Source organism: Bos grunniens, chromosome 10 (assembly GCF_055505025.1).
Source record: "Bos grunniens cultivar Pamir isolate PY7600 chromosome 10, Bosgru_T2T1.0, whole genome shotgun sequence".
Classification (NCBI taxonomy): Eukaryota; Metazoa; Chordata; class Mammalia; order Artiodactyla; family Bovidae; genus Bos; species Bos grunniens.
In genome coordinates this window covers 85,947,924-85,975,106 of record NC_141174.1, presented here as the reverse complement: position 1 = coordinate 85,975,106, position 27,183 = coordinate 85,947,924, and the positions used below count along the sequence as shown (strand labels likewise).

The 27,183-nt window shown below is 41.8% G+C and overlaps 1 protein-coding gene across 11 annotated transcripts in view; it reads left to right on the top strand.

Annotated features, from left to right (window-relative positions):
* KIF23 (kinesin family member 23) overlaps positions 1-27,183 on the top strand; it is a 60,421-nt gene that overhangs the window by 7,348 nt on the left and 25,890 nt on the right. For 8 of the 11 annotated variants that reach the window (XM_086322780.1, XM_086322777.1, XM_086322775.1 and 5 more), the window contains exons 1-4: positions 12,145-12,474; positions 14,681-14,750; positions 15,770-15,898; positions 20,808-20,913. In XM_086322780.1, coding sequence (XP_086178906.1) covers positions 12,284-12,474; positions 14,681-14,750; positions 15,770-15,898; positions 20,808-20,913 — 496 coding nt within the window. In that variant the 5' untranslated portion in view covers positions 12,145-12,283. Of the gene's footprint in view, positions 1-12,144; positions 12,475-14,680; positions 14,751-15,769; positions 15,899-20,807; positions 20,914-27,183 lie in introns of those variants that run through there. The other 3 variants (XM_086322781.1, XM_086322773.1, XM_086322779.1) reach the window with 1 other exon arrangement.

Below are 27,183 nucleotides of genomic sequence, written 5' to 3'. Positions count from 1 at the left end.
GTCCTCTCTTTTTGCCTTTTCATACTGTTCATGCGGTTCTCAAGGCAAGAATACTGAAGTGGTTTGCCATTCCCTTCTCCAGTGGACCACATTCTGTCAGACCTCTCTAGCATGACCTGTCTGTCTTGGGTGGCCCCACACGGCATGGCTTGGTTTCATTGAGTTAGACCAGGCTGTGGTCCGGTGATCAGATTGGCCTGTGGTCTGTGATTTGGTTTCCATCTGTCTGCCCTCTGATGCCATCTCTCAGTGCCTCCCTCTTACTTGGGTTTCTCTTACTTTGAATGTGGGGTCTCTCTTCACGGCTGCTCCAGCAAAGTGCAGAAGCACAAGATATTAAGAAAAGGTGGCAAGAATACACAGAAGAACTATACAAAAAAGATCTTAATGACCCAGATAACCAGGATCACTCACCTAGAACCACACATCCTGGAGTGTGAAGTCAAGTGGGCCTTTCGAAGCATCACTAGGAACAAAGCTAGTGGTGGTGATATAATTCCAGCTGAGCTATTTCAAATCCTAAAAGATCATGCTGTGAAAGTGCTGCACTCAGTATGCCAGCAAATTTGGAAAACTAAGCAGTGGCCACGGAACTGGAAACGGTCAGCTTTAATTCCAATCCCAAAGAAAGGCAATGCCAAAGAATGTCCAAGCTACTGCACAGTTGCAGTTGTCTCACATGCTAGCAAAGTAATTCTCAAAGATTTCCAAGCTAGGCTTCAACAGTCTGTGAACTGAGAACTTCCAGATGTTCAAGCTGGATTTAGAAAAGGCAGGGGAACCAGAGATCAAATTGCCAACATCCGTTGGATCATAGAAAAAGCAAGAGAATTCCAGAAAAACATCTGCTTCGTTGGCTGTGCTAAAGCCTTTGACTATGTGGGTCACAAAACACTGTGGAAAATTCTTCAAGAGTTGGGAATAGCAGACCACCTTACCTGCCTACTGAGAAATCTGTATGCAGGTCAAGAAGCAACAGTTAGAACTGGACATGGAACACCGGTGTTAGTTGCTCAGTTGTGTCTGACTCTTTGCAACCCCATAGACTGTAGACCACATGGCTCCTCTGTCCCTGGGATTCTCCAGGCAATAATACTGGAGTGGGTCACCATTTCCTTCTCCAGAGGATCTTTCCAACCCAGGGATTGAACCCAGGTCTTCTGTGTTGCTGCTGCTAAGTCGCTTCAGTCGTCTCTGACTCTGTGCAGCCCCATAGATGGCAGCCCACCAGGCTCCCCTGTTCCTGGGATTCTCCAGGCAAGAACACTGGAGTGGGTTGCCTGTTCCTTCTCCAACTTCTGTGTTGCAGGCATATTCTTTACTGTCTGAGCTACAGGGAAGTCCTGGAAGTCCTAACACTGGACTGGTTCCAAATTGGGAAAGGAGTATGTCAAGGCTGTATATTGTCACCTTGCTTATTTAACTTATATGCTGAGTACATCATGTGAATGCCAGACTGGATGAAGCACAAGCTGGAATCAAGATTGCAGGGAGAAATATCAATAACCTCAGATATGCAGGTGAGAACCCCTTATGGCAGAAAGCAAAGAGGAACTAAAGAGCCTCTTGATGAAAGTGAAAGAGGAGAGTGAAAAAGCTGGCTTAAAACTCAACAGTCAAAAAACTAAGATCATGGCATCCGGTCCCATCACCTCATGGCAAGTAGATGGTGAAACAGTGGAAACAGTGACAGACTTTATTTTCTTGGGCTCTAAATTCACTGCAGATGGTGTTGCAGCCATGAAATTAAAAGGTGCCTACCCCTTGGAAGAAAAGCTGTGACAAACCTAGACAGCATATTAAAAATAACTTTGCTGACATAGGTCCATATAGCCAAAGCTATGGTTTTTTCAGTAGTCATATATGAATGTGAGAGTTGGATCTCAAAGAAAGCTGAACACTGAAGGATTGATGCTTTTGAACTGTGGTATTGGAGAAGACTCTTGGGAGTCCCTTGGACTGCAAGGAGATCAAACCAGTCAATCCTAAAGGAAATCTGTCCTGAATACTCACTGGAAGGACTGGATGCTGAAGCTGAGGCTTCAATACTTTGGCCACTTGATCGGAAGAATTGACTCATTGGAAAAGACCCTGATGCTGGGAAAGATTGAAGTCAGGAGGAGATGGAGATGACAGAGGACAAGATGGTTGGATGGCATCACCAACTCAATGCACATGAGTTTGAGCAAGGTCCAAGAGTTGGTGATGACATGGAGGCCTGGCATGTTGCAGTCCATGGGATTGCAAAGAGTTGGACTGAAGACTGAGCAACTGAACTGAGTTTAATGGACTAAGGCCTTACCTGGTAGCTCAGATGGTATAGAATCTATCTGCAATGCAGGAGACCAGAGTTTGATCCCTGGTCGGGAGGATCCCCTGGAGAAGGGAATGGCAACCCCCTCCAGTGTTCCTGCCTGTGAAAGCCATGGTCAGAGCAGCCTGGCAGGCTACAGTCCATGGGATGGCAAGAGTAGGACATGACTTAGTGACTAACACTTCACTTCTTTGATGGGTTATAAGATGCTGACTTTGGCAGCAGGTGGGGGAAAGGATTTCAAGTCCAGAGAGCTATAAGTGCAAAGGCCCTAAGGCCAGAAGGTGTTTGTCTTTTTGGCAGAATAGAAATCAGGCCATTCATTCCTGAGATAACCCCAGAAGACATTGGCAAGATTTGACTTGAATTCTGAAATTTCTCCTCAACATTCCTCCTGGGAGATTGCCGAAGGGACTTTTCAATGGCCCCTTGGTATTTGTACAAATTCTTTAACTCTATAATAAATGTTCTTCAACAAATAGTTGTCACACTCATTCTCTCCATGTCAAGAAACAGGTTTCTAAATCTCGCTTTACATTTTGCCTCCTCTAGAGTATGGAACCACTAACCTCAAAGATAATTTAACCCAGCCTTAAAAAAATATGTTTGATGATGTAAAATGCACATTTCCAGAGCCCAGATGCACAGATGCAGAAGACCCAGAGTGCATGCTGGATGTGAGCATGGTTCTGGAGTTTTGAAGTTTTTATCAAAAACTCCAGTGATTTTTAATACTCTAAGAGAGTTTAAGAAGCACTGATATAGTCCAACTATCCCTCCCTCTTTTGGACATAATTTCATATTTAAGAAACATGTTGCCAAATAGTAAAAAGAATTCCTAGGTACTTTTTACTTGCTCCCTTTTGGTGTTTATATTACTCTCTAACAGTGAGAAACTTGGCTCCCTTTATCTGCAATGTATTTAATGTTGTTTCAGAACTGCTAATCCACATCTTCAAAAAGGCCAACTAATTAGAATTCAATGTTTCAAGTTCTTTTTGCCTTGAGCCTGAGGGCATATACTGTAGTCTAAATAGTCCAACTTGGGTAAGTGATAGCTCCCTTTCTGTGTGAGTATGTTATTCATTTGAAATGTGGTTCTGCTCAGATCATCTGTGTTTTTTGTACCAATGTTACACCTTCCCCCAAGTTTGTTGATTTTATTGTTTTTTGAGTAGGTAAGACATTAACATCCCGCTCATTCATTTTACAGATGGCCTGGGGATGTGAGATTATGTTCCCAAGGCCACTGAACCCTTGGGTGTGCTGTGTGTTGGGTGCTCAGGGGACCTGGTCTCCACCTTACCACCTTTCATCAAACACTCCAGGCTTTGGTATTTTCTGGTGCTTACTGGTTAGTACAGAGAAGGCAATGGCACCCCACTCCAGTACTCTTGCCTGGAAAATCCCATGGACAGAGGAGCCTGCCGTCCATGGGGTCACTAAGAGTCGGACACGACTGAGTGACTTCACTTTCACTTTTCACTTTCATGCATTGGAGAAGGAAATGGCAACCCACTCCAGTGTTGTTGCCTGGAGAATCCCAGGGACAGGGGATCCTGGTAGGCTGCTGTCTATGGGGTCGCACAGGGTTGGACACAACTGAAGCGACTTAGCAGCAGCAGCAGCAGCAGCAGCAACTGGTTAGTAGGTTCCCACAGCTGAACTTGTTTAGCTAGGAGCTTGGATTAATTATGGTTTCAAATGTCTGTAGTATCAACCCCTTTTCAGTGATTTACATAAAACCCTCCCAGTCCGGTTTGGCAGTTTCCTATCAAGTGGACCAGCAATCCCACCCAAGAGAAGTGAAAATATCTATGTCTACATAAATAACTTTACACAAATAATTATGCCAGTTTCAAAAAGTGAAAACAGCTTAAATGTTCATCAGCCAGTGAATGGGTAGATTGTCATACAATGGAATACTCATCAGCAATAAAAAGGGAAAATATTCCTGATAGATGCAACACATGGATGAATCTCAAAAAGGTTATGCTGAGTTAAAGAAGAGACATTCAGGAAAAGACAGATCTAAGGAAAGAAATCAGAAAAGTGGTTGCCAAGGGCTGAGCATAGGGAAAGGTGACTGCAAAGGGGCAGCACAAGGAATTTTTGGTGTGATGGGAATATTATACATTGGACTGTGCCAGTCATTAGAGGATGGTGTATGTTTGTCAAATATTTAGATGGTACAAATAAAAAGGTGACTTTTATTATAGGGAAAGTATACTGCAATAAACCTGATCTTCTAAATTTTTATTTATTTATCTTTATTTTTGGCTGTGCTGGCTCTTCGTTGCCATGCTTGGGCTTTCTCTAGTTGTGGTGCATGGGCTTCTCCTTGTAGTGGCTTCTCTTGTTGGTGAGCACAGCCTCCAGGACGTGTGGGCTTCCGTAGTTGCAGCACGTGGGCTCAGTAGTTACAGTTCCCGAGCTCTAAAGCACACACTCAATAGTTGTTGCAAGGGCTTAGTTGCTCTGCAGCATGTGGGATCTTCCCAGATTGGGGATCAAAACCATGTCTCCTGCAATGCCAGGAGGGTTCTTTACCACTGAGCCACTGTTCAGTTCAGTTCAGTTCAGTTCAGTCGCTCAGTCGTGTCTGACTCTTTGCGACCCCATGAACCGCAGCATGCCAGGCCTCCCTGTCCATCACCAACTCCCGGAGTTCACTCAGACTCACATCCATCGAGTTAGTGATGCCATCCATCCATCTCATCCTCTGTCGTCCCCTTCTCCTACTGCCCCCAATCCATCCCAGCATCAGAGTCTTTTCCAAAGAGTCAGCTCTTCGCATGAGGTGGCCAAAGTACTGGAGTTTCAGCTTCAGCATCATTCCTTCCAAAGAACACCCAGGGCTGATCTCCTTCAGAATGGACTGGTTGGATCTCCTTGCAGTCCAAGAGACTCTCAAGAGTCTTCTCCAATACCACAGTTCAAAAGCATCAATCCTTCGGCACTCAGCCTTCTTCACAGTCCAACTCTCACATCCATACATGACCACAGGAAAAACCATAGCCTTGACCATATGGACCTTTGTTGGCAAAGTAATGTCTCTGCTTTTCAATATGCTATCTAGATTGGTCATAACTTTCCTTCCAAGGAGTAAGCATCTTTTAATTTCATGGCTGCAGTCACCATCTGCAGTGATTTTGGAGCCCCCAAAACTAAAGTCTGACACTGTTTCCACTGTTGCCCCATCTATTTCCCATGAAGTGACGGGACCAGATGCCATGATCTTCGTTTTCTGAATGTTGAGCTTTAAGCCAACTTTTTCACTCTCCACTTTCACCTTCATCAAGAGGCTTTTTAGTTCCTCTTCACTTTCTGCCATAAGGGTGGTGTCATCTGCATATCTGAGGTTATTGATATTTCTCCTGGCAATCTTGATTCCAGCTTGTGTTTCTTCCAGTCCAGCGTTTCTCATGATGTACTCTGCATATAAGTTAAACAAGCAGGGTGACAATATACAGCCTTGACGTACTCCTTTTCCTATTTGGATCCAGTCTGTTGTTCCATGTCCAGTTCTAACTGTTGCTTCCTGACCTGCATACAGATTTCTCAAGAGGCAGGTCAGGTGGTCTCGTATTCCCATCTCTTGAAGAATTTTCCATAGTTTATTGTGATCCACACAGTCAAAGGCTTTGTCATAGTCAATAAAGCAGAAATAGATGTTTTTCTGGAACTCTCTTGCTTTTTCCATGATCCAGTGGATGTTGGCAATTTGATCTCTGGTTCCTCTGCCTTTTCTAAAACCAGCTTGAACATCAGGAAGTTCACAGTTCACGTATTGCAGAAGCCTGGCTTGGAGAATTTTGAGCATTACTTTTACTAGCGTGTGAGATGAGTGTAATTGTGCGGTAGTTTGAGCATTCTTTGGCATTGCCTTTCTTTGGGATTGGAATGAAAACTGACCTTTTCCAGTCCTGTGGCCACTGCTGAGTTGTCCAAATTTGCTGGCATATTGAGTGCAGCACTTTCACAGCATCATCTTTTAGGATTTGAAATAGCTCAACTTGATCTCCATCACCTCCACTAGCTTTGTTCATAGTGATGCTTTCTAAGGCCCACTTGACTTCACATTCCAGGATGTCTGGCTCTAGATGAGTGATCACACCATCGTGATTATCTGGGTCATGAAGATCTTTTTTGTACAGTTCTTCTATGTACTCTTGCCACCTCTTCTTAATATCTTCTGCTTCTGTTAGTCCATACCATTTCTGTCCTTTATCGAGCCCATCTTTGCATGAAATGTTCCCTTGGTATCTCTCATTTTCTTGAAGAGATCTGTAGTCTTTACCATTCTGTTGTTTTCCTGTATTTCTTTGCATTGATCACTGAGGAAGGCTTTCTTATTTCTTCTTGCTATTCTTTGGAACTCTGCATTCAGATGCTTATATCTTTCCTTTTCTCCTTTGCTTTTCACTTCTCTTATTTTCACAGCTATTTGTAAGGCCTCCCCAGACAGCCATTTTGCTTTTTTGCATTTTTTTTCCATGGGGATGGTCTTGATCCCTGTCTCCTGTACAATGTCAAGAACCTCAGTCCATAGTTCATCAGGCACTCTATCTATCAGATCTAGGCCCCTAAATCTATTTCTCACTTCCACTGTATAATCATAAGGGATTTGATTTAGGTCATACCTGAATGGTCTAGTGGTTTTCCCTACTTTCTTCAATTTAAGTCTGAATTTGGCAATAAGGAGTTCATGATCTGAGCCACAGTCAGCTCCTGGTCTTGTTTTTGTTGACTGTATAGAGCTTCTCCATCTTTGGCTGCAAAGAATATAATCAATCTGATTTCGGTGTTGACCATCTGGTGATGTCCATGTGTAGGACACAAGAGGATGTTTGCTATGACCAGTGCATTTTCTTGGCAAAACTCTATTAGTCTTTGCCCTGCTTCATTCCGTATTCCAAGGCCAAATTTACCTGTTACTCCAGGTGTTTCTTGGCTTCCTACTTTTGCATTCCAGTCCCCTATAATGAAAAGGACATCTTTTTTGGGTGTTAGTTCTAGAAGGTCTTGTAGGTCTTCACAGAACTGTTCAACTTCAGCTTCTTTAGCGTTACTGGTTGGGGCTTGGATTACTGTGATATTGAATGGTTTGCCTTGGAAATGAACAGAGATCATTCTGTCATTTTTGAGATTGCATCCAAGTACTGCATTTCAGACTCTTTTGTTGACTATGATGGCTACTCCATTTCTTCTGAGGGAAGCTCAAACCTGATCTTTAAAAAAGCCTCCCAGTTCTAGCCTCTAGCCTTCTTCTATCTGCCTGTCCCTAACTCCGCCCCTGCTTGGCGCTCTAATTCTAGGGGGAAATGCAAATTTTTAACCAGCTATGGGGAGTGCCTGACCATTTTTGAACAGAAAAATAATATAATGAATTGGCATTAAAGCGTTGTCAGTGAACTTTGATAAGAATATAAATGAGTGAGAAAGAAGAAACTGGCCTGAAGAAAAGCTGCTGCTACTGCTGCTAAGTCGCTTCAGTCGTGTCCGACTCTGTGCGACCCCACAGACGGCAGCCCACCAGGCTCCCCCATCCCTGGGATTCTCCAGGCAAGAACACTGGAGTGGGTTGCCATTTCCTCCTCCAGAAGAAAAGCTAGGGGTTTTAAATTATAATTGGGTCTTCCATGGGATGTTCTGTGAAGGGATGGGCTCATTCATTCCTTCAAACACATATGGAGCATCTTCATTGCTGGGCATGGGGGACATGATTGTGTCATCTAGTCAGGATGTGGGGATAAGCTGGTGGTGGTGGTGTAGTTGCTCAGTTGTGTCTGACTCTTTGCGACCCTATGGACTGCAGTCCCCCAGGCTCCTCTGTCCATGGGATTCTCCAGGCAAGGATACTAGAGTGGGTTGCCATTTCCTCCTCCGGGGGATCTTCCCCACCCAGGGATTGAACCTGCATCTCTTGCATTTGCAGGTGGATTCTTTACCACTGAGGGAGTAGCAATCACAAATTGGAATGCGAGCTCTGAAGCAAATCAGAGGGAATGACTTGGAGGTAGTGTGCAGAGGACTATGGATAGAGAGCAGGGATTCAGCATCCAGAGCAGGGTCGTGGGCAGAAGATCTGCTGAGAACTGAGGGTAAGGAGGCATTGTCAGAGGAAGGGAGGGAGGAGAGCTTGACAGCAGAGGGAAAGCTGTGTGAGCCCAGTGTGTTCAGGCATCATGGCTGGAGGGAAGCAAGGGAAAATGATAGGTGATGAGCTTGGAGAGGAAGAACCCCAGGGCCTGGCCTGTTGAAGGTGTCCAGCAGTGGGAACTACTGTAGTATTACAAATAGGGAAATGCCATGATCAGATCTGTGGTTAGTGGTGAGCTGGCTGCAAAATGGAACCAAGTTTGAAAGATGGCAGCAGGGAAGCCTGTTAGGATACTGTTTCAGTCATCCAGACAAGAGATGGTAGTGGTCGAGGGGATGGAGAGGAGGGTTTTAAAAGCTATTTAGTTGATAGAAATGTCAAGATTTGGTGACTGATTGTTGGAATAGAAGGAGAGGCAAAAGTCAAAGGTGGTACCTTGCACTTGGGTGGGTGGATAGATGGTGATGCTTGAGGGAGAACAGGTTCAGGAGAAAAGATTAGGATGGTGTTCAATGTGAGGTGCCTGTGAGGCACCCAAGTGAATTCAGCAGACTGTTGGACATATGGCTCTGAAACTCAGAGGAGCAAATATGAGTGGTATGTGAGGCCACAGGAATGGCTGGGAGTGCCTACAGAGAGGGCACAGCTAGTGAACACCAGGTGAAAACCTTAAGCCACAGTATTTAAGGCAGAAAAAAGAACTCACAAATGAGGCTGGGAAAGAGGGGCTAGAAAACTAGGAGTAAAAACAAAGACATGAGAAGAGAGGAAATATTTTTTAATCCGTTAAGAGGTCAAGTAAGGTAAGGGTCAAATAGTTTTGGCATCAATGAAACATTGATCTTGGTGAGAAAAATTCCAATGGAAAGACTGAGGCCAAAGCCAGGCTACAATGTAATTAAGAGGTAATTGGCCAGCAGCCCAGGCCAATTCCTAAATAACGAAGATCCCAACCTCACACCAGGCTTCCCTGGTGATTCAGACGGTAGAGTCTACCTGCAGTGCAGGAGACCCAGATTCGATCCCTGGGTTGGGAAGATCCCCTGGAGAAGGAAATGGCAACCCACTCCAGTATTCTTGCCTGGAAAATCCCATGGATGGAGGAGCCTGATAGGTTACAGTCTGTGGAGTTGCAAATAGTTGGACACGACTGAGCGACTTCACTTCTTACTTCTCAACCTCACACTTGACAACAAAGTTCAATGGTTCAAAGACTTAAACATAAAAAAGCAATAGGCAAAATATAAGATGAAAAACATTGCTTTAATGTTAGAGTACAAAAGACTTTTTTCTGGTGTGACACAAAACAGAAGCCACAAAAGAGAAGGCTGATAAATATGCCTACCTTAAAATTTTCCCTTAGTTCAGTTCAGTCGCTCAGTCGTGTCTGACTCTTTGCCACCCCATGAACCGCAGCATGCCAGGCCTCCCTGTCCATCACCAACTCCTGGAGTTCACTCAGACTCACGTCCATCGAGTCAGTGATGCCATCCAGCCGTCTCATCCTCTGTCGTCTGCTTCTCCTACTGCCCCCAATCCCCCCAGCATCAGAGTCTTTTCCAATGAGTCAACTCTTCGCATGAGGTGGCCAAAGTATTGGAGTTTCAGCTTCAGCATCATTCCTTCCAAAGAACACCCAGGGCTGATCTCCTTCAGAATGGACTGGTTGGATCTCCTTGCAGTCCAAGGGACTCTCAAGAGTCTTCTCCAACACCACAGTTCAAAAGCATCAATTCTTTGGCGCTCAGCCTTCTTCACAGTCCAACTCTCACATCCATACATGACCACAGAAAAAACCATAGCCTTGACTATACGGACCTTTGTTGGCAAAGTAATGTCTCTGCTTTTGAATATGCTATCTAGGTTGGTCATAACTTTCCTTCCAAGGAGTAAGCGTCTTTTAATTTCATGGCTGCAGTCACCATCTGCAGTGATTTTGGAGCCCCCTCAAAAAAAGTCTGACACTGTTTCCACTGTTGCCCCATCTATTTCCCATGAAGTGATGGGACCGGATGCCATGATCTTCGTTTTCTGAATGTTGAGTTTTAAGCCAACTTTTTCACTCTCCACTTTCACTTTCATCAAGAGGCTTTTTAGTTCTTCTTCACTTTCTGCCATAAGGGTGGTGTCATCTGCATATCTGAGGTTATTGATATTTCTCCCGGCAATCTTGATTCCAGCTTGTGCTTCTTCCAGTCCAGTGTTTCTCATGATGATTATATGCAGCATTTCTCTGCATATAAATTAAATAAGCAGGGTGACAATATACAGCCTTGACATACTCCTTTTCCTATTTGGAACCAGTCTGTTGTTCCATGTCCAGTTCTAACTGTTGCTTCCTGACCTGCATACAGATTTCTCAAGAGGCAGGTCAGGTGGTCTCGTATTCCCATCTCTTGAAGAATTTTCCATAGTTTATTGTGATCCACACCGTCAAAGGCTTTGGCATAGTCAAGAAAGCAGAAATAGATATTTTTCTGGAACTCTCTTGCTTTTTCCATGATCCAGCGGATGTTGGCAATTTGATCTCTGGTTCCTCTGCCTTTTCGAAAACCAGCTTGAACATCAGGAAGTTCACGGTTCACATATTGCTGAAGCCTGGCTTGGAGAATTTTGAGCATTACTTTACTAGCATGTGAGATGGGTGTAATTGTGCGGTAGTTTGAGCATTCTTTGGCATTGCCTTTCTTTGGGATTGGAATGAAAACTGACCTTTTCCAGTCCTGTGGCCACTGCTGAGTTTTCCCTAAGCTGTCACAAAGCAACATAAGCAAAATTATGAACTATAAAAAATTTGAACTCATATTTTGGATGAGGACTAATTGCCTTAATATGTGAAGCACTTTTACAAATCAACAAAAAACTAACAACCCAACAGAACAAGGAGGCAAAGGATATGAACACGATTCTTAGAGAAGGAAATACAAATGGCTATTGAACACAGGCACAGACACCCGATCTCATTTACCATAAAAGAAAATTTAAATTTGTGATTTTTTTTTCATCTATTAGCTCAACATCCACATAAAATTTGGGTAACACTTTGCTGTCTGAGAAATGTGGAAAAACAGGTCCTCTCATACATGCCTTGTGGGATTGTGCATTTGGACCTTTATGGAGGACAATTTAGCAATATCTGTGAAACATTATGTAAGACAAGTATACTCTTTAACACAGTACTTCTCTGTAAAATGATGAATTTCCAAGTTTATTCACTGTAACTATGTAACAGCAAAGACAGGAACCATCTTTATGTGGGATATTATGGGTTGAGGATATTATGTCTATTCTTACTGGTGTCTGTTCCTGTAGAAAGTTGAGGAGAATGGGACTACAGTTCCATGAGAGCAAAGATGTAAGTGCGTATTTGATAGTCACTGGTTTAGGGGCAAAGGTCGAAGTGAGAATCAGTTCATCTTAGAAAAGAGTGGTTCGGGAAGAGCTAGAGAAACCAGAGAGGGAGATTCCTGGAAGGACAAAGGAGAGAGAGAAAGAAAGCCAAGGTGATGTGATGATCTGGGAGCCAGAAAGTGAGTCTGTCTCTGCATAGGGTACAGACCAAGGACTGGACACTCCTGGGTCGGAACGACACTGCTGATCTCTGAATCAATCCTGGACTTGCCCTTCCATTGGACTTACTGGGATATGGGAAAAGAAACTCTCAGTGTCCTCAGAGAATACGGATGGGGTTTATTTCCTAATATCTGATCCTAGCTTCCCACTCCAGCCCTAGAGCCCAGACACCAGGCTGCCGGTGCACTGTCTGCGTCGGTCGCCTAGGAGACGAGCACAACATCCTACTGAGCAGGCGCCTTTTCTGAGGCCACGCCCCTTTCCGTGGGCGGGCGCTGATTGGCCCGTTTGAAATGCGCCGGGCGCGAGCTCACCTGGCTCCTCAGCGGCGTTTCCCAGATTCTTCAAGCGCCGCGCTTGAGCCGCCGAGTCGCGGTCCCTGTGGCCGGTCCCTGAGGCCCGCCGTTCTCGTCAACCCCCGACCGAGTCCGGCATCCCCGCGCGCGCGTCTGGGCAGTTCGGAGCTTACCACCATGAAGCCAGCGTGAGTACTGGGCCACGAAACTGGGGCCGGCGTCTCCCTCCGCCGCGGCAGGCCCCCGGCCGCGCCGCGGGCTCCAAGCCCTGTGCCGCTCGGGACCACCAAGCCCCCCACCAGGACTGCCCAGGGGGAGACGGGCGTGAAGACCCGTCCTCGTCCACCCCGTCTAGCTCCCTGCCTCGCGGAGTCGGGCGTCTGGGTCCCCGCCCTGGCTACACTCGGCCGCGAAGGCCCGGCCCCACGTTGGGAGGGGCGGGAGATTTGGGCCGGGACCGCCGCCTCCAATCCTTTCTCTAATTCCCCTTTCCTTCCCTTGGCCGCCCGCAACCGCGGGTTGCATTTTGCCCAATTAGTGAGGGTCGGGGGTCGTCTCACGGGTGGGCCTGGTGTTGTGTCCTGGGTTTGGGGTTGGTTAGGTGGTTTCATCCGCTGAAGAGCCCTTGGCATCCGGGCGCACTGCCTGCCCTTCCTAGTCCAATTCGGTAGCTTCGGGGCCGCGACCCTCGGGTGTAGGCCAGTTCCTTTTGCTCTGTTCTTTGGTCTCAGACAACCCCGCCTCCGGCCACAAACGCCCACATTCCTCACGAAGTTGGTGACATTTGCGCCGCAGCCTAATTCCTTGACCGCTACTCAGTGACGAAATACTTGTGCAGAGAAGGTTAAGTTTATAATCATCATCATGATGTAGCTGCTGCTGCTACTGCTAAGTCGCTTCAGTCGTGTCCGACTCTGTGCGACCCCATAGACGGCAGCCCACCAGGTTCCCCCGTCCCTGGGATTCTCCAGGCAAGAACACTGGAGTGGGTTGCCATTTTCTTCTCCAATGCATGAAAGTGAAAAGTGAAAGTGAAGTCGCTCAGTCGTGTCAGACTCTTAGCGACCCCATAGACTGCAGCCTACCAGGCTCTTCCCATCCACGGGATTTTCCAGGCAAGAGTACTGAAGTGGGGTGCCAAGCTAGTGGTTTGCAAAAAAAAAAAAACCAGCTTGTTTTCTTAAGAGGCTAAAGTCAAAATTTTTATCTTTGGGGGGAAAAAATATTGAGTTAAGTAAACCTACCCTAATATTTTGCACTTAAAACACGAATTTGTTTTGTTTCATTGGGAAAGTGATGAGAAAGTATTTTAACAACCTGTATAGTCCAAGCCAGTAATTTCACTTAGTGTTAGATGTTTATCTCGTCTATAGATAAATGCGGGGGAAGGGGGAGTGTCATACTAGAGAAGTGGTGAAATAAACCAAAATATCTGTTTCTACTGCCCCCACTTAAGAGAGCACAAAATTGCAGTTTAGGGACCACATTTTGTCTGGGAACAAAGGATGATAGTTTTGAGAATTCAATGGTCACTTGTTCTTTAAAAATAAAGACATAAATCTTGATCAAAGAGTGGATTTCTCCATCTGCATTTTTATAATCTAGAAATTAATCACTTGGTCTGCCTTGGCAATGGGCTAAACACAACATGTGTGCTTTATGAAATGCCTTTTGAGATAAGCTTGCTCAATTATCTGTTGAATTTTCAAATTTGTAATGCCTGTAAAATTTTTGGTCAAGAAAGCAAACCACTTAACATACAGAACTATAAGAAGATATTTAAAAAACCAGAATTTGACTGAGTAAATTGTAAAGATCTTATAAGTTTTATTCAATGATTCATGAATCAGACAGCATCCTATCTAGCAAAAAGTTGTTCCTAAGAGCTGTACAAAATGGAAGATTTTTATGGGGGGGTTGTGGAACAAAGGAATTATATTAGCAACGAGTGGATTGTTAGTAGCTAGGTGAACTTCCTTTACTCTATGGCAGGGGTCTATCAGACAGATCACTTTACCAGTGCTGACCAGATAATTCCAGATTGACTGGTTTAAGATTCTTCTATTGGGAGTGGTTGGAACTGTAAGTTAGGTATTAAGTCACAATTTGGTGACATGGAACTTAGCACAAATAACTCCATTTTGGGCCTGTTATTTCTGTTTTTGGTGCCACAGATGTCTCCTAAGCCAAATTTTAATTGCTTTTAATTTTCGCATGTCACAAACACTCTCCTACTAAGGTAGTTTGTATGTATTCATATTATTTGGGGCATAGTGTTTTGGAATTGCTAAAGAATAATTTTATAACCCTTAGGAAGATTGTCTTTATATGAATTATAGGTTAGGTTTTTATATGTTAGTGTTGAACTGAAGTGTTTTTTGTTTCTATGACCAGGAGGACTAAGACACCCAGGAAACCACCAGTGAAAAAAGGATCCCAAACGAGTCTTAAAGACCCAGTTGGGGTAAGGTCTGCCTGTGAATTTGTGTGTTCTTCCTTCAGTCCCTTTATGTTTTGTATGCTTGAAAGGGACAGAGATGTGGAAGTGGAAACAAACAATATTTAGCTAAAAGGACTGTACTAAATTGCTTAAGGCTGATTCCAGCTTTGAAATTTTGTTTCTATGTAGGATTTATTAGTCCGGTAAAATGAAGCCTTTGGTTGTCAGTTGCATACTTCCTATAACTACTTATATTTGAAAAGCTAGATAATGAAAAAATATTCTTCAACTATGTTGGAGATATTCTTCATAGTCTCTGGGATGGGGAGAAATTTTGTGCTTGGATGAACATCCTCTCCTATTTTTATGACAGTTATATAGTAACTTGTGGCATACTTCAAGAGTAAAGCCCCAAACTCCATGCTTTTGGGGACCAAGTTTCATAGACTCTGGTTTAGAACAGTTTCATTTATCTTGTGACTACTCTATGAACTTCACTAGTTTCAGGCTTGGGAACTTTTAAAAGCAAATGGCAAATAACATTGGCTTGCTCTGTTTTTTTTTGTTTGTTTGTTTTAATTTTTGCCTTCATTGGCACTGGAGTGTTATCTCTTGATCTGAGTTGTGGGAACCAGATGCTTTGCATATACAGCTGAACAGTTTTCTCCCAACCCTATTACTGATTAAGAAGATGACGTTTTGAATGTCTCACTTTAGTATATTGTGTTAAGCTGGCAAGTTTTACCTGACATCCAATTCCAAACAATCCTAAAAGCTTTTCAGATATTTTTCATTGTGTGATATGTTCTTGATTTTTAGAGTTTTGATTTTATGTGCATTTAAAATTTTCTCATATCTAATATATATGTTTGCATTTGACAGTCAGCAAATTGGGTAGCAGATTTTTGGCTTTGGTAGCTCTTAAGTTTATATAGCTCTCAAGTTTAGATGCCAAATGTTGGTTGATGAATGAATAGATGAGTGAAGGAAAAGTCAGGTAAAAAGTCAGCCTTTGTTGTTTAAGCACCTTCTTGTATTTTCAGGTGTACTGTAGGGTACGCCCACTGAGCCTTCCTGAGCAAGAGTGTTGCATAGAAGTAATCAATAATACAACAGTTCAGCTTCATACTCCTGAGGGTAACAGACTCAACAGAAATGGAGACTATAAGGAGGTAATTCTGATTGGAACCAACTGTTTTTAATTGATAGGTTCTTTCTTGAATTGGTTTTCTACTTTTTAAATATGACAAAATTCCTGTGTTCCCACTTTACTGAAAGACTTATTTACTTCAGTCTAACTACCTACCATATTAAAAGTGTCTAATTTCTGGGTTGTATAAACACACCTTTGGTATACTGAAGTTAAAAGATTGTTTTTAGATGATAATTTCTTATACTGGATATTTATTGCTCTTTAGAGCATATGTTAGGGATAGTTTAATGTGGAATGATATCTGTGCTAGGCAGTTACATATAAATATATAGTTCCATGTGTGGGATTGAAGTAACATTTAATAGGCATTGTGTACTTGTATCGATTTCTTATGAAGTGTTTTTATTTTTGTAAACAAGCAAAGAGTTGAGTTCAGTAAACATGTGCTAAGCTGGAGGGTGGAAGGAGACTTTTAAAAATGAATAAGACATGATTCTTGCTTTTATGAAGCTTACAACTTAGTTGGGAGCACAGACGCTAAGCAAGTAATGCTCATAGGTAAGACAGAGATGTGCTTAAAGAAATGGACTCTGGGAATGCAGATAAAAAGATTAATTCAGGCTGTCAGCTCTTGTAGATGCCTTTACTCTTTTATGTACACTACTCCCTGGAGATTGTTGGTCAGACGCCTACCAGTGGCCTCTCTGGTGATGTGATGTGATGGACACCTCTTTGTCTTCATCATGATCTGTTTGTCAGCAGCACTGTTCTGTCTTCCCCCTCGAACTTTCCATGTTCTGTCTTTTATCGATAGCTTTACACACTGATTACATGGTAATAATTTTGGAATTTTTACCTTCAGCCTACATCTTTTCTCTAAACTGGAACGTCCACTGTTTGGATGCTGTGGCATGTCCAAAAGAACTCTTGAGTCTTTTTCCCCTCTAGATCAGTACTTCTCTTGATTTTTCTTGTCAGTAAATAACACCACCACCATCTATTTGCTCAAACCAGAAACCTTGTCCCTACCTTTTTCTTGGGGGCTTCCCTAGTAGCTCAGTTGGTAAAGAATCTGCCTGCAGTGCAGGAGACCTGGGTTTGATACCTGGGTGGGGAAGATCCCCTGGAGAAGGAAATGGCAACCCACTTCAGTACTCTTGCCTAGAGAATTCCATGGACAGAGGAGCCAGGTGGGCTACAGTCCATGGGGTCATAAAGAGTCAGACACGACTGTTGACTAACTTTCACTTTCACTTTTCTGTTATACCCTCTCATATCTAGTTCATCAGTAGATCGTATCAGTTTACTCTTATCAGTTTACTCTTGAAACTGTCCTTTTATTTCTATCTCTACTGCTGCTACCCTTGTCTGAGGCCTGTTTTAATTATGGAGACTAGTGCTTCTCAAACTGTCTATGGTGAAGAAGCAACTTTTTTATTTTCAGTGCATTGTGACTGATACTTTTATGCAGCTTTGCCACAAGAAACTGTTACACAATTGTAGGCAGAGTTAGACAAAGGAAAACTGGTTTATAATCTGTTCAGAGTAAGCTCACTGATCACATGCTGGGATGTTGCAGCCATGTGAAATGACTATAGAGGTTCTGAGCAATTACTCTCCATCTCTGTAATTACTTCCCCTGGACAGAAGACAGATAGCCTTCAGAGGGGCACTGGCCTGCCTGCTGACCACACTTTGAGTGGCATTGACAAGACTATGCTGAAGCCAATTGGACCACCTGCTTCCATTCTGAATCTTCTCTGATCTATTGCCACAGAGCAGCCAGTCAAAGCAGAAGTCAGACCTCACTATTTTCCTTTTTTTTTTTTAATTGAAGTACAGTTAAGTTACATGTTGTATTAGCTTCTGGTATACAGCAAAGTGATTCAGTTATACATATATGTACATATTCTTTTTCATATTCTTTTCCTTTATAGTTTACTACAAGATACTGAATACACCTGCCTGTACTATACAGAAGGATGTTGATGTTTATCTATTTTATATATGTTGTTGTTCAGTCACTAAGTTGTGTCTGACTCTTTGTGACCCCGTAGACTGCAGTACACTAGGCTTCCCTGTCCTCTACTATCTCCCAGGGTTTGCTCAAACTCATGTCCATTCAGTCAGTGATGCCATCCAACCAGCTCATCCTCTGTTGCCCCCTTCTCCTCCTGCCTTCAATCTTTCCCAGCATCAGGGTTTTAGTACTTTGTATCTCCTAATCCCAAACTCTTAATTTATACCCTCTCCCACCATTTTTCTTTTTAAAGCCTTCTAAAGGATAAAGTTTTAAAATGGGAAAATCCTATTTAACCTCACCTGTTAGTACTCATCCAATCCCGAATTGCTTGGATAAGCCAGAATCCTGCCTCAGGCCTTTTGCCTTAGCTCTTAGCAGGATGGCTCCTCATCCTCAGGTTTAGCTTAAACCACCTTCTCCAAGAGTTTGTCCAGACCACCCCCATCAGAAGTAGTACCATTCCTCCTTCTGTCCTGGTCTGTACTCTATACTTCCTTAATAGTACTTATCACAATCTGTAGACTTATTTACTTGTTTATGGTCTCTCTCCTCAGGTGAAATATGCACTTCTAGGGGATATGCACCTTATGTGTCCAGTTGGCCAGATACTCACTAAACATGGAGTAAGCATGAAGGAATGGTTTGGGAAGGCTCATGGAAGAGTAGGGCTTTGAGAATGTAAAATAGTTGAGAAGTGACTTATTGAATTTTACTTTTATTAGTTAATTTCATGTATGTGTAAATGGTACAAAAGCTTCGGTGGGGATTAAAAGTTCTCAGTATTTTGTGACAGAAGGCAACACTGGATAATGGAAAAAATGTTAGAATGGAAATGGCTTTGACAGCAATTAGCTTCATTGGCTTGGGCAAGTTCCTTCTTGGCCTCAGTTTTCTTCACCTGGAAGAGAGTGTGTATTGTTCATGAAGACTTGGAGGTCATCTCATTGACCTGTCACACTATCCTGTGTGTATCCTTTCAGTTCCAGGATTCTTTGTTCTTTCTGTGAACTCTAAAGCTGTTTTCTAAAGGGCTTTCCTCATAGCTCAGTTGGTAAAGGATCCACCTGCAATGCAGGAGACCCCAGTTCAATTCCTGGGTCAGGAAGATCTGCTGGAGAAGTGATAAGCTACCCACTCCAGTGTTCTTGGGCTTCCCTTGTGGCTCAGCTGGTAAAGAATCCACCTGCAATGTGGGAGACCTGAGTTCAATCCCTGAGTTGGGAAGATCCCCTGGAGAAGGGAAAGGCTACCCACTCTAGTATTCTGGCCTGGAGAATTCCGTGGACTATAAGGTTCATGGGGTCATAAAGAGTCAGACACGACTGAATGACTTTCATTTTCAAAGCTGTTCTATAGCATTGGAATAAGGACAAGGTGAGTGTTAGCTGAAGTAAGTGTGTGATGTGCTGCTTGCTGCTGTCGCTTCAGTCGTGTCCGACTCTGAGCGACCGCATAGATGGCAGCCCACCAGGCTCTGCCGTCCCTGGGATTCTCCAGGCAAGAACACTGGAGTGGGTTGCCATTTCCTTCTCCAATGCATGAACATGAAAAGGGAAAGTGAAGCCACTCAGTCGTGTCCGACTCTTAGCAACCCTAAGGACTGCAGCCTACCAGGTTCCTCCGTCCACGCTAGACAGTGTTTGAGACATGATTAGTATTAAGTGTGAGCTGTTGTTATGATAATGATGATGTATTTCAGTCCTAATCTATACGGTCTCCTTTTGGGGGAAAAAACTGCTAATAGTTTTCATAAGGGTTATGATATTGATATCTGAGCAGGTTGAATTTAAGATAAAAGGTATAAAACAGGGAAAAGGGGCCATGTGATAAAGGCTATAATCCATAATAAGTTCTAGTGAATACTCACACACCAAATAACAGCATTGATGTTCATGGAGCAAAAACAAAGAAATTCAAGAAACCTACAGGAACAGTTGCAATGTCTACAAGCTACTAAAACTAGGAAATAATAAAAATAGAATAGAATTCCAGTCTTTGGACAGTTAGGTCATTTTAGTTTACCTTGAAATGTATTTGTTTACCCCAGTCCCTAGTCTTATTTTCCAGTTGGAGTTTGGTAATGTTTTCGATAGTATAGCTATACTTTATGTCATATGTTGAAAGATCTGAGAATTGAAGTATTACTGTACTTTAAAGGTCACAATTATTTAAAATTTATTTTACATTAGAACACAGATCAGAGATTTCCCTCCAGGTCCAGTGGTTAAGACTCAGTCCTTCCACTGCAGAGGGCATGGATTCCATTCCTGATCAGGGAACTAGGATCCTGCATGCCTTGCAGTGTGGCAAAAAAAAAAAAAAACAAACTCAGATGAGATTATATTGACAGTTATTTTCTAGTTTTAAAAAAGTAATACATCAAAACTCTTCATTTTTTACTGTTATGCTATTTTAGAATGACACCTTTATTAAAAAAAAAAGAAAGCAGTGAAGTAGTATATGAAGTAATGCTTGAGGATTTTCACAAATCTGTGACTGAATTGTTATAATACCTTTTGATCTTCTTTGTCACTTAATTAAAACAAAATCAGCCTTAGTGTATGAAGCATAAGTAGACTTAAGACTTTTCTCCTTATATACTTTTATACATATATGTATATAAAACACTTCAGTAGTTGTGACCATACTATACTTCAGTACTATAACCATAAATATTTACCAGTTTATAATTGGTATAATTTAAGTATGTCATGACTTTTTAAAGGTTCCAAGTTTAAAGTCTATTGATATCTTTTCTTTTCATGTCTAGATTTAATTCTTTTCATGTCTAGATTTAATTTTCATGTTCATAAGGAAACATCTGAATGTGTTTAAGCAGATGTATTTCTATCCTAGATATAGTGCGATTCCATTTATGTCCTTTTTATTTTTTCCTTCTCCGCAGACTCAGTATTCATTTAAACAAGTATTTGGCATTCATACCACCCAAAAGGAGCTCTTTGATGTTGTGGCTAATCCCTTGGTAGATGACCTCATTCATGGCAAAAATGGTATGATTCTGGAGTTTTGCTGAATTTTACTTTTTCTCTTCTGGTAAAACTTTTTTGATACTTACATATTTACTTTGTGTTTGGCCTTGAACTCAGTTAATTTATCAGGATTGTGTTAAACCTACTTTTTTGAGCAGTTGATTTTATTTTTTAATTCACTTATTTTTTTTAAATTTCATATTGGAGTATAGTTGATTTACGGAGAAGGCGATGGCACCCCACTCCAGTACTCTGGCCTGGAAAATCCCATGGATGGAGGAACCTGGTAGGCTGCAGTCCATGGGGTCGCTGGGAGTCAGACACGACTGAGCGACTTCACTTTCACTTTTCACTTTCATGCATTGGAGGAGGAAATGGCAACCCACTCCGGTGTTCTTGCCTGGAGAATCCCAGGGACGGGGGAGCCTGGTGGGCTGCCGTCTATGGGGTCACACAGAGTTGGACACGACTTAAGTGACTTAGCAGCAGCAGCAGCATAGTTGATTTGCATTGTTGTATTAGTCTCAGGTGTACAGCTAAATGATTCAGTTGTGCATATATCCATTCTTTTCAGATTCTTTTCCCATATAGATTATTACAGAATACTGAGTAGATTTCCCTGTGCTATACAGTAGGTACTTGTTGGTTATCTATTTTAAATATAGTAGTGTGTGTATGTCAGTCTCAAACTCCCAATTTATCCCTCTCCTTTGGTAACCTTTGGTAATCATAAGTTTGTTTTCTAAGTCTGTGAGACTGTTTCTGTTTTATAAATAGGTTTATTGGTGTACTTTTTTTTTTTTTAGATTCTACATCTAAGGGATATCATGTGATATTTGTCTTTCTCTGTCTGATTTACTTACTTATTCACTTAGTATGATTAATCTCCAGGCCCATCTATGTTGCTGCAAATGACATTATTTCATTCTTTTTATGGCTGAGTAATATTCCGTTTGATACATGTACCATGCCTTTATCCATTCATCTGTTGATGGACATTTGAGGTTGCTTCCATGTCCTGGCTATTGTAAACAGTGCTGCAGTGAATACTGGGGTGCATGTATCCTTTCAAACCATAGTTTACTCTGAATATATGCCCCAGTAGTGGCATTGCTACATCCTATGGTAGCTCTATTTTTAGTTTTTTAAGGAATCTCCATACTGTTCTCCTAGTGGTGTACCAATTTACATTCCCACCAACACTGCAGGAGGGTTCCCTTATCTCCATGCCCTCTCCAGCATTTATTGTGTATAGACTGTTTGATGATGGCCATTCTGACCAGTTTGAGGGGATATCTCATTGTAGTTTTGATTTGCATTTCTCTAATAACGAGCAATGCTGAGCATCTTTTCATGTGCCTCTTGGCCATCTGTATATCTTCTTTGGGGAAATGTCTATTTAGGTCTTCTGCCCGTTTTTTATTTGATTGTTTTGGATGTAGAGCTGCATGAACTGTATCTTGGAGATTAATCTCTTGTTGGTCACATCATTTACAAATGTTTTCTCCCAGTCTGTTGGTTGTTTTTTCAATTTGTAGATGGTTTCCTTTACTGTGCAAAAGATTTACATTTTAACTAGGTCCCATTTATTTTTGTTTTTATTACCCTTGAAGGTGGGTCCAAAAGTTATCTCACTGATTTATGTCAGAGTGTGTGCTGCTTATGTTTTCCTCTAAGAGCTTTATAGCATTTGGCCTTACATTTAGGTCTTTAATCTATTTTGAGTTTATTTTTGTGTATGGTGTTAGAGAATATTCTAATTTCATTTTTTTTTTTTTTACATGTAGCTGTCAAGTTTTCTCAGCACCACTTATTGAAGAGACCCTTTTCTCCATTATACATTCTTGCCTCCTTTGTCGCAAATTGACCATAGGTGTGTGTTTCTAGGCTTTCTTTCCTGTTCCTTTGACCTATAATTGTGTTTTTTTGTGTGTGCGAGTATTGTACCATTTTGATTTCTGTAGGTTTGTAGTATAGTCTGAAGTCAGGGAGCCTGATTGCTCCCACTTCGTTTTTCTTTCAAAGGATTGCTTTGACTATTGGGGTGTTTTGTGTTTCTGTATAAATGTAAAGAAAATTTTTGTTTTAGTTTTATGAAAAATGCTGTTGGAAATTTGAGAGAAACTGCATTGAATCTGTAGATTGCCTTGGGGAGTATAGTCATTTTGACAATATTGATTCTTCCAATCCAAGAACAGGGTATAACTTGCCATTTGTGTCATCTTCAATTTCTTTCTTCAGTGTCTTACAGTTTTCAAAGTACAGATCTTTTGCCTACCAAGGTAGGTTCAGTCCTAGGTTTATTCTTTTTGATGTGATAGTAAATAGGATTATTTCCTTAATTTCTCTTTCTAGTCTTTCATTGTTAGTGTATAGGAATGCAAGAGATTTCTGTGTATTAATTTTGTATCCTGCAACTTTACCAGATTCATTGAGGAGCTATAGTAGTTTTCTGGTAGCATCTTTAGGATTTTCTGTGTCATCATATCATCTTCAAACAGTGACAGTTTTACTTCTTTTCCTTCTGGACTTCTTTTTCGTTTCTTCTTGGATTGTGGCTAGGACTTCTAACACATGTTAAGTAAAAATGGTTAGTAAACATCCTCATCTTGTTCCTAACCTGAGGGAATGCTTTCAGCTTTTCACCATTGAGTACGGGCGTAAACTGCAGGTTTGTCATATATGGCCTTTATTATGTTGAGGTGTGTTCCCTCTATGCCCACTTTCTGGAGAGGTTTTTGACAAAAGCATTTTCTGCATTTATTGAGATGATCAAAGGATTTTTATTTCTCAGTTTGCTAATGTGGTGAATCACATTGATTGATTTGTGGAAACTGAAAAATGCTGTATCCTTGAGATAAATCCCACTTGAAAATAGTTTAAGATCCTTTTTATGTGTTGACTGAAAAGATGAGTTTTCAAAGTTGTGAGTTAAATTTTATTTGGGGCAAAATGAGGACTGTAGCCCGGGAGACAGCACCTCAGATAGCTCTGAGAGACCGGTTTAAAGAAGTAGTGGGGGAAAGTCAACATAAAGATTTTGGTGAAGGGGAAGTTCAGTGCAATATAGCGCTTACTTTACAAAAGCTTTTCTGCTAGTTGTCAGCTGATGTCACTATGAAGGGATTTAGTGATTTTCTAGATATGAAGAGAGGCAAGGATTTGGATCATGAAATCAGTTCCTGAAAATATCTAACTATCTAAAGACCTTTTCCACCAGTTTCCCTAGAGCACAGAGTGACTCACTGTCCACCCTGAATTCCCCTCAGAGGGTGTTGAAGGTTGGCACCTGAAGCAGCATAGGGTTCAGGCGGCAAATGCTCTTGGCAAGTGCCAGTTTGTAGTTGATAACGTATTGTTGGTTGTGCTTTGCTAGTATTTGGTTGAGAATTTTTGCATCTATACTCCTCAGTCATCTTTGTCTGTAATTTTCTTTTTTGTCATAATTCTCTGATTTTGGTATCAGAATGATAGTGGCCTTATAGAATGAGTCTGGGAGAGTTCCTTTCTCTGCAGTTGTTTTAGAAGAGTTTCAGAAGAATAGATGTTAACTATTCTCTAAACATTTGATAGAATTCTCCTGTGAAACTGTCTGGTCTTGGACTTTTGTTTGTTGGGAGTGCCTTTTTTTTTTTTAAATGACGTATAGTTGATTTACAATGTTATGTTAATTTCTTCTGTACTGCAGAGTGACTCAGTTATACACATATATATTCTTTTTTATATTTTCAGTTATGGTTTGTCCCAGGATAGTAAATGTATTTCCTTGTGCTATATAATAGGACCTTGTTCATCCATCCTATGTATAATAATTTGCCTCTGCTAACTCCAAACTCCTCCTCCTTCCCTAATCTGTTCTCTATATCTGTGAGTCTGTTTCTGTTTTGTAGATATGTTGATCTGTGTCATATTTCAATTCCACATGTAAGTTTTATCATGTTATTTGTCTTTTTCTGACTTAGTATGGTCATCTCTAAATCCATCCTTGTTGCTGCAGTGGCACTGTTTCATTCTTTTTTGTGTGTGTGTGGCTGAGTGATATTCCAGTATCTCTGTGTATGTATTTGTGTACACCATGTCTTTATCTATTCATCTGTCAGTGAACATTTATGTTGTTTCCATGTCTTGGCTATTGTAAACCATGAACACTGGGGTGCATGTATCCTTTCAAAACACGGTTTTCTTTAGATATATGTCCAGGAATGGGATTGCTGCATCCTATAATGGCTCTAATTTAGGTTTTTAAGTAACCTCCATACTGTTCTCCTTAGTGGTATACCAGTTTACAAACCCACCAACAATATAGAAGGGTTCTCTTTTCTCCAGACCCTCTCCAGCATTTGTTGTTTGTAGACTTCTTGATGAGGGCCATTCTGACTGGTGTGACGTGGTACCTTATTGTAGTTCTGAATTGCATTTCTCTAATGACTAGTGATGCTGATGATCTTTTCATGTGCCTCTTGGCCATCTGTATGTCGTCTTCGGGGAGATGTCTACTTAGGTCTTCTGTCCGTTCTGTGATTGGGTTGGTTGTTTTTGTAAAAGAGATGCATGTTGTTCAGTTGCTCTGTTGTGTCTGCTCTGTGACCCCACGGACTGCCGCACGCCAGGCCTCCCTGTCCTTCACCATCTCCCGGAGCTTGCTCAGACTCATGTGCATTGAGTCAGTGATGCCATCCAACCATCTCATCCTCTGTCGTCCCCTTCTCCTCCTGCCTTCAATCTTTCCCAGCATCAGGGTCTTTTCCAGTGAAGTTGGCTCTTTGCATCATGTGGGCAAAGTATTGGAGCTTCAGCATCAGTCCTTCCAATGAATATTCAGGACTGATTTCCTTTAGGATGGACTGGTTGAATCTCTTTACTGTCCAAGGGACTCTCAAGAGTCTTCTCCCACACCACAGTTCAAGAGCATCAGTTCTTTGGCGCTCAGCCTTCTTTATGGTCCATCTCTCACATCCATACATGACTACTGGAAAAACCATAGCTTTGACTATATGGACTTTTCTTGGCAAAGTAATGTCTGCTTTTTAATGCACTGTCTAGGTTTGTCACAGCTTTTCTTCCAAGGAGCAAGCGTCTTTTAATTTCATGGGTGCAGTCACCATCTACAGTGATTTTGGAGCCCAAGAAAATTAAGTCTCTCACTGTTTCCATTGTTTCCCTGTCTGTTCGCCATGAAGTGATGGGATCAGATTCCATGATCTTAGTTTTTTTGATTGTTGTGTTTTAAGCCAGCTTTTTCACTCCTCTTTCACCTTCAAGAGGCTCTTTAGTTCCTTTTTGCTTTCTGTTATAAGGATGGCGTCACCTGCATATCTGAGGTTATTGATATTTCTCCCTGCAATCTTGATTCCAGCTTGTGCTTCATCCAGCCTGTCACGTCACATGATATACTCTGCATATAAGTTAAATAAACAGGGTGCATGGGTTGTTTGTATTTTGGAGATATATCCCTTGTTGGTCACAATTTTTGCAAATGTTTTCTCCCAGTCTGTTGGTTGTCTTTTCATTTTGTTGATGGTTTCCTTTTCCGTGCAAAACTTGTAAGTTTGGTTAGGTCCCATTTGTTTCTTTTTGCTTTTATTTTTATTGCCTTGGGAGACTAACCCAAGAAAACATTTGTTACTGTTTATGTCAAAAACATCTTGCCTATGTTCTCTTCTAGAAGTTTTATGATATCCTCTTAGTTGTTTGCTTTCTGGTCATTCCATGTGGCATGCAGGAGTTTTCCAACCAGGGACTGAACCTGGGCCACCACAGTGAAAGCTCCAAATCCTAATCAGTAGACCACTAGGGAACTCCCAGTGTCTTACTATTAGTTATATTATTAAGCCATTTCAAGTTTATTTTTGTGTATGGTGTAAGGGTATGTTCTTTCTTCATCAGTTTACATGTGGCTGTCCTCTTTCCCAACACCACTTGCCACAGACACTGTCTTTTCTCCATTGTATATTCTTGCTTGCTTTATCAAAGATTAGTTGGTAAAAAAAGATTAATTGTTTATAGGTGTGTGGGTTTGCTTTGGGGTTCTCTATTTTGTTCCATTGATCCACCTATCTGTTTTCGTGCCAATATCCTGTTGTTTTGATTACTGTAGCCTTGTAGTATTGTCTGAAGTCTGAGAGAGTTATGTCTCTTGCTTTGTTCTTTTTCCTCAGGATTGCTTTGGCAATTCTGGGTCTTTTGGTTTCATGTTAATTTTAGTATTATTTGTTCTATTTTTGTGAAAAGTACCATTGGTAGTTTAATAGAAGTCACATTAAATCTGTAGATTGCTTTGGGTAGTCTGGC